Source organism: Anolis carolinensis, chromosome 6, assembly GCF_035594765.1.
Source record: "Anolis carolinensis isolate JA03-04 chromosome 6, rAnoCar3.1.pri, whole genome shotgun sequence".
Classification (NCBI taxonomy): Eukaryota; Metazoa; Chordata; class Lepidosauria; order Squamata; family Dactyloidae; genus Anolis; species Anolis carolinensis.
In genome coordinates, this window is record NC_085846.1 from 41,807,389 (window position 1) to 41,815,372 (window position 7,984).

Sequence of the window (7,984 nt, forward strand, 5' to 3'; positions counted from 1 at the left end):
CAGTAGCTGGGATTAACAACTCGAATCAGTTCTTACATGCCTATTAATCTGAGCTATTCAATTACAGTAGCTTTGGTTTTTACTGGGATTTGATTCCAGGATCAACCCAAGTCCCATACACAGAGGCACAATGATATGTTGTCTCTTATATAAAATGGCAAAATCAAGGTTTGCTTTTTGGGATTAAAAATAAATTTCAAACTATGAATGGAAACTATTCAAAATTCAGGAATATGGAAGGGCAAATGTACATGTTATAAATGTCAAGTGGATAAATCCCAGGTGAAGTGTGTTCAGCAGCAAAAAGAGTTAGAGTACCTACGTGACTGAATATCTTACCCCAACATGAGGGCTTTTGGTTTTTTTGGTCTTTCTTTTGTAAGATGCACGAGTGCAGGCCATATGGAAAACATTGATTAAAATTGAGCCCAAAGAAGTAATGCACAGCCAGAGCTTCATGGGTTCCACCAAAGCTATTCCTGCAATAGTATACTCTGGCTTTTTTCATTTGGCAGTGAATCCAGGGCAACCGAGAGATTGTTCCCACCACCTCTTAGCAAAGTCATTGCAAGGGAAAGACCAAATCTGCCTCATTTATCAACCAAAGAATGCAGCAATGCTGTTGTCCCTATCCCATTTTCCCCTCTACAGAGAGTATATACAGTACAGTATATGACGGGTCTACAGGCAGAGACTGCTTAATTGTTTGTTATTCGTTGAACATTTTGAAAACATTAAGCTTTTGGTGAGTTACAGTGCTCTTTGGTTGTTGTTGCTGCTGAAAAAGACACCAGCATAGATGGATGTTGAAATACTGGGCTATACCCTATTTTTAGGCTAAATTACCTTACCAAAATTAGGGTGCACATTAGTCACATAATATAGTAATCTTAGTGCTGAGCCAAAGCAAATGGGGAAGCTGCTTCAGAAGCACCTGGAACTCCTGTTTAAGGGATGTCACCTCAATTTGAATGGCCACTTCTCAATGCTATGAATGCTGGTATTTGTAGTTGGTGAGTCATCAGCATTATTTTGCAGAGAAAACCACATGATTTCATACTACTGAGCAGGAGAAGTTAAAGTGGATTCATTCTACAGTATACATGCACTCCAAGATTTAATTTTTCATTGTTGGAAGCTTTAGTGCTCTAACATATTTGTTTTTAAAGAAGGAATTCTAAGCATGCAGCAACTGTAATGCACACCTTTTTGGCCAAATTATAAAGAGTGTACTTTTTGCCACTGTGCATTATATTCACCAACAAATACTTTTTGTTTCAGGGTTTTGAAAATTGAGGTGCGTATTAGATTTGATGGCTCAATGTAGTCTCGAGTAAATATATTTTCTACAGAAATAACAATGTGACTCTTCTATTTCAATCCACATATCTTCTTATAGCTCCATCCAATGTCTGAAAAGACATCTTCCGCTACCTTTACATCTAAGTTAATGTATTTCAAGTGCCCAATACTTCAGCACCCTTTCTGCTAGATTTAGTTTTAGGTTCAATTTAATTTTGTATGAATTGTCTCAGGAGCCCCGGTGGTAAAGTGCGTTAAAGCACTGAGCTGCAGACCGAAAGGTCCCAGGTTCAAGCCCCGGGAGCGGAATGAGCGCCCGCTGTTAGCTCCAGCTCCTGCCAACCTAGCAGTTCGAAAACATGCCAATGTGAATAGATCAATAGGTACCGCTCCGGCAGGAAGGTAACAGTGCTCCATGCAGTCATGCCGGCCACATGACCTTGGAGGTGTCTACGGACAACGCCGGCTCTTCGGCTTAGAAATGGAGATGAGCACCAACCCCCAGAGTCAGACATGACTGGACTTAACGTCAGGGGAAACCTTTACCTTTACCTCTTATGAATTGTCTCTGTTATTTTACATACTAGGCCTTTTTGCTTTATCTAAATTATATCACTTGTTCTCTGACTCACTCCTTGAACCCACTTCACAGCTTAACATGTTCCACAAAAGGAGCTATTCTGCATTTGATCCTCTAATTCTGAGATTAGTTTTATTTCAGAATTCTTGTATGGACTTGCCTACAACTCAAGTGGATTAACACTAATGCTCTATATCACAATTTTCCAGGGTATTCAGCATATCTTTAAGGAACTGCCAGTGCATGCCTATTAGGTGTGTGCAATTTTTGTTAGTTGTCACAAGTCATATCAAATATAGTAAATTTGTACTTACAACATGATAATATCCCTGTTGCGTGAGCAAGGCCCGTGCCAAAAACTTAAAAATAAAAAATTACCCAAACAAATTACTTTTTTGTTTGAATTTTGTAAATCTCAGAAGCCTCCCAAAGTCACATTCATTTTCAGCACAAGGAAGTGAAGCAAAGCCGGAAAAAAAACCCTGCATTTTCTCTGTAAATTAATGGCCTCTTGCCATTAGGAAAGGGAAGCAGCAGGGAGAAAGCAGAGTTCGCTGTGAAAGAGACTGAGAAAGCACAGAATTCTGGCAAATGTAGTTTGGGAAGGCGAGGAGCCCTATGACAGAAAATTCAAAAGGCCCTGTCCTAAACTATATTTCCCAGAATTCTGCTCAGAATCAGAAAGCCCCAATCAGACCAGGGGATAATTTCCCTCAGTAGCATCAGCCAGCCAGAGTTTCAATAATTGTTGAATCTGCAAAGGAGAGGACTGACTGATATTTCTATTAAGTAAATCTCTGTGCTGGGCTGGGAAGAAATCCCTAAATAGAATTGGTTAATACGAGAGACATTAAATGTGATAGGTGTTGTGGGTTTAAAAAAAAGTTTATGTCAAAATTAAAAAAATCTGTAAAATCAGTAGATGTATAGATATTTGGAGGGAATGACCCCCTGTTATCTTGTGTCATTGTATAGAAAATTTAAGGAGATAGCTCTTGTAGTTTTTTTAAACAATGCTGTTTATAAAAACTTTGATAGGCGAACAGTGGTAAATGTATTCTACCATTGTAGCAAGTTTCACCCCAAAAGCTGTAATAATTGGGGGGAAATGAGCCCCTGAAGTTTCCCCATTTGCTCAATTACTATAACGAAAAAGTAACAAAATTTCGTTACTCTCATTATAGTAATGAATTTTTTCTAACTATACTTTAGAAACGAAACCCTGGTGCCTCCTAATATTGAAGTGACTTTTGAAATATTTTTGTATTGATCACACATCCTAATGCCTATACAGGCCCACTCAGAAGTAATCTCATTCAGTCCAAAAGAGTTTACTCTGATAAAAGTAAGTATAGAACCTCAGTCCAATGACTGTTAAGGATAACTATATAAGTTCTGAAGGTAGGCTTGCTGTTCTTTTAAGTGTGCAATTACTACATGTTTGGGAAGATAGACATCAAAATGGAGAACACCTAGAGACTATGTTTACTTGAGTATTGCATTGGATGCCAGGATTTAAATCCTTGGTCAGCAATTGAACCCACTAGGTGGCCATAGAAAGTCACATTACCTCAGCCTGCTACTGTGTTGTAGCCTGCTACTGTTTTAGCATGAAAAGCCACTATGAACAAAGGGTGGCAAAAGTGCCCACTCCAGAAGAACACGGAGCCCCAACTTCGTTACAAACGTGCTGTGCCTTCAGAATTGATTAGAAAACCCTCCAGAGCAAGGTTTCAGGTAATATAGAAAGTGGCAGAGGGGGAAGGAGGGGCACATACTAACTACCTAGTATAGGTCCTCTGGAATTGATTAGAGAAAAACTGGTTTTGCTGTGTTGATGATTAAACTGATAGGATTGCAATAAGTTTGAGGCCAGGAAGGTGATTACATTAACCACAGAAGGTGGTCTCAAACCGGTTCAAGAATCTGAACAGTTCCCCTGACCAATTTCCATTTCTCCAACTTTCTAGAAAGTGGCAATCCTACTGTGAAAGATAGACCAATGGCCTGGTTCAACATAGGGCACTTTCTTGTGTTCCTAATCAAAGGATTAAATCACCCAAGAAGTATGCAGAAGCTGAGAGCCAGGATTGCTATTTACACAATTCAAATTTGCAGGAATTATAGTATGTACAGACAGAGAATCTTTATACTTGCATGCTTTTTTAACAGCTCAGTGCATCCAGGGACACAAAGTCATTAGTCAGTCAGATTAATTTATCTCATCTATTACTGTTGGTAGGCAAACATTTACATGACCAAACTATTATTACATTTGTAGGCATCGATTTATTACACTTAAGTGTCTACAGTCAATTTGAAAGTATGCTTAGGAGAGGATTTCAGGAAGATGTTTAAACAGCTACACCTCTGACACACCTCACTTTGCAAACAAATCTTAATGACCAAGGAAACTGTTAAATGTAGTTTCTCTAAAAATGCTTATATATCCTAATTGTACGGAACTATACTGAGATGACGTATCTTACTTACTACTGAGCAAGACCCACTTCTGTGCAAATATGCTGAAATCTGCACTGGAAAAGTTCAGCCTTGTGCACACTTACTTATATATGGAGGTCAACAAGATCTACTGTAAATTGCAAGTAAACGTGGAAGTAATTAGGCTGCAAGTAGCCTTATAATGTACTTAGGCTTAGCATAATGGTTACATTTTCTGAGCAGAAACCAAAATCAAAGGCAATAATGAAGATGAGAAACAGTAATGATGCCTGCTTTTGGTCTAAAACTATTTAGCTGTTTGTGTTTTCTTTATTTCATCATTTAAAAACTTTTTTTTATTATGCAATGCTTTTGACACAAAATAAAAAAACAGTAATCACTGTAAGGTTTAGAGCAGGTTATACATTTTATTTTATAATTTTTACTGGTGCCATTCAGATAACACGAGATGATGTTGTCATACTCCTTGATCATTTTCATCTGCACATGGAAAAAATATTTTTTCCCTGCACTAATGTGCTGGATGTGTTCTTTGCCAGCCATATTCCAGCAATTCTCCATGAAGAATCTGGATGCATTTTAACTTTGGAGGTCATTCCTGCTATTACTGGGAATCTTAATTTAGCATTACTCCCTACCGAGCTGTCTTCAAGTACCTGATATTATGTGATAAAAGCAATTGTGCGTATTCTGATACAGTTAAGTAGTTTTACATGCTGGCCTTAATAGCCTTACCACCCACTCACCTACAGATCTTACTTATTTCAAAATGGTACACCATGCCTGCTGAGTTTCAGGATTTTTCTGCTCTTTTTGCCAAGTGCACTAACACTTTATAACAGAGCTGTCCAAACTAAATGTCGCGAGACATTAGTGTGTTGGCTGCAGTGTGTAGGCGTTGCACAAATGTAACAAAAAACCTCAGAGTCTGTGTGAAATAAGTGATACCAACTTGCATACATGTTTACGCAAGAAAGGTGCTGATTTGTATTAGTAATGTTATTAATTATAGAATAAAATCATAGAGTTGGCAAAGAACATAAGGTCCATCCAGTCCAACCTCCTGCCATGCAGGAAAACACACAGCACCTTGATAGATGGCCATCCAACCTCTGCTTAAAAACCTCCAGAGGAGGAGACTCTAATATTAGTATTATTCATATACTGTTATTCTTAAATGACACAAATCTTGGGCATAGATATTATCTTACAAATAATATATTTAAAAAATATACATGAAAAGTTTTTGTAAGACATGTTGTATCTCCATATATTTTATTACAATTTATGTATGTGTCCGTATCTTTTGTAAGAGGTTGGTTTAATTTTCTCTTTGCTGAAAAACTGAAATATTATGTCGCAAAATGATGTCAAGGAGTATGTCAAGTCTAGATTATCAAAGCAGATACTCCAGGTTATCTGCTTTGAAATGGATTATCTGAGTCTACACTGCTATATAATCCGGTTTAAATCAGATAATCTGGATTTTATATGGTAGTGTAGAAGGGACCAGAGAAGGAATAAAAAGGGGAAAAGAGCAGAACACTGAGAAATGGGTATTTCCTTACCTGACTTCTCAACCAGCTCTCTGACATCCTTCTTCTCTAGAAGCCCAGAATAGCCAAGCCCCCGGCACTCCAGGATGGTTTTCAGCTTCTTGAAGCTCAGGGCCACGGGGTCCACCAACTGCGTGGCAAAGAAGCCTGTCTCATACCATACAATAGCCTCAAAAAACCTGGCTAGAATGAAGAGGACCAAAAAATACAGCAGCAAGAAAAACAACTTGAGCCACATCTTGGCTGGAGGTTTTCTCTCTTGACTCTCTGGGGAGAGTCAATCAATCCTACAAAAGAGATAGAGAAAGAAATGTCCGGATGGAGAAGAAGGAGACAAAGAGTGGAAAGCATTCATAACAACAGCCAGGGTCTCTTTTTAAAAGGAGACCCTAACAGGGAAAACTAAGCAGAAAAGGCTTGGGGACATTTCAGACCCACTGGGGGTGTGGGCAGGAACAAAAATGCGAATAAGTTCCTCCAAGAGGCCTTGCCAAACGAAAGAGAACTCTAGTAGCGGGATGAAAGCGGGAGGTGACGTGTGGACCCTGAGAGAAGAGGGAGTTTGTTTTTGAATGGGGAGGAGCGGTTAGAACGAGGGGAAACTCTGAGGGGAGAAGATGCGGAGGGAAAGGAGGGCTCCTGAAGAGAGAGAGAGAGACCAGAGACCCGTCGCCTTCGCCGTCGCAGGGCCCCAGTCGGAGAAGACACAACAAGTGACGTCTATTGCCGGCGACAAGCAGAGAGGGGAGGAGGGAGGAGTGGCGAGGGGGGGGGGCAAACAAGGCCGCAGCCTCAGGAAAAGGCGTGAGGGGTAAAAAAGGAAGGCCGCAGTCGCGTCTCACGGAAGAGTTTTGTTCTAGAGACGGAGGGGAGTCCCTTTTCTGGAAACTCCCCTTCCCAGAATGGGAATTCTTGGAATGGGAGCCCCCAGAAAATTGACTCCCCACCGCCCAGGCTTTTGTTAGTCTACCTGCTCCCTCATATTTCAAAGTCTCCTCAGGCCGCAGGCCGCCGCCTCCCTCGAGTTGCCTGGCTGCCTTCGGACGCGCTTCCGGCAACTCTGCCTTCTTCCTTCAAGCCCCGCCCCTTCCATTGAGCGAAGAGGGAAAGGGGGAGGAGCCAGAGAAGGCTGAATGGATGCAGTTTGTGACACTCCTTGAGCTGCCCTGGCTCAATGCTAGGGAATCCTAGGAGATCTAGTTCTGCTACGCCTTGAGCTTTCTCTGCCAAGGAGTGCTGGAGTCTCAGCAAACAACAAAGCCCAGGGTTCTCTAGCATTGAGCCAAGGCAGTCAAAGTGGAGTTCAACTGCATTCCTTCTACTACATAGAGATGCACTCCTGAACTTTATCACATTGAGAAATTTCCCAGTTGCAGAAAGCTTCAGCCTCTTTTCAAGCATGGAGAGGCATGGAGCTCATCATATGAGTTAAACTACTTCTGGCAGTCATGCATAGCTCTTTGTGGTTGAAAAGAGGCAGAAGTGTCCTGAAAGGTAAAGGTAAAGGTAAAGGTTTCCCCTGACGTTAAGTCCAGTCATGTCTGACTCTGGGGGTTGGTGCTCATCTCCATTTCTAAGCCGAAGAGCCGGCGTTGTCCGTAGACACCTCCAAGGTCATGTGGCCGGCATGACTGCATGGAGCGCCTTTACCTTCCTGCCGGAGCAGTACCTATTGATCTATTCACATTGGCATGTTTTCAAACTGCTTAGGTTGGCAGGAGCTGGAGCTAACAGCAGCTGCTCACGCTGCTCCTGGGGTTTGAACCTGGAACCTTTCGGTCTGCAAGTTCAGCAGCTCAGCACTTTAACGCACTTCGCCACCGGGGCTCCTGAAAGGAAGAAACTCCAAACCTCATCACATTGAGGAATTGCAGTATAGATTACTGCCACATGCTCTATGTGGGTTTGCCTTTGAAGACTTCGGAAGCTTCAATTGGTCCAACAGGCGGCAGCCAGACTGATCACCGGAGCAGCGTACAGGGAGCACACAACTTCCCTGTTGCGCTAGTTCCACTGACTGCCAGTCTGCTACTGAGCACAATTCAAAGTACTGGCTTTAGCTTATAAAGCCCTAAACGGTTCT

The 7,984-nt window shown here is 41.4% G+C and overlaps 1 protein-coding gene across 3 annotated transcripts in view; it reads right to left on the reverse strand.

The window, feature by feature from the left end:
- The window catches only part of LOC100562825 (charged multivesicular body protein 3), a 42,249-nt gene extending 35,229 nt beyond the window's left edge, over positions 1–7,020 (reverse strand). Inside the window, exons 1-2 of one of the 3 annotated variants that reach the window (XM_008113112.3) lie at positions 6,872–7,020; positions 5,914–6,188 (exon numbers count right to left, since the gene is read on the reverse strand). In XM_008113112.3, the coding sequence (XP_008111319.1) occupies positions 5,914–6,139 (226 nt within the window). In that variant the 5' untranslated portion in view covers positions 6,140–6,188; positions 6,872–7,020. Of the gene's footprint in view, positions 1–5,913; positions 6,809–6,871 lie in introns of those variants that run through there. The other 2 variants (XM_003222373.4, XM_062983956.1) reach the window with 2 other exon arrangements.
- Positions 7,021–7,984: the final 964 nt, after the last annotated feature.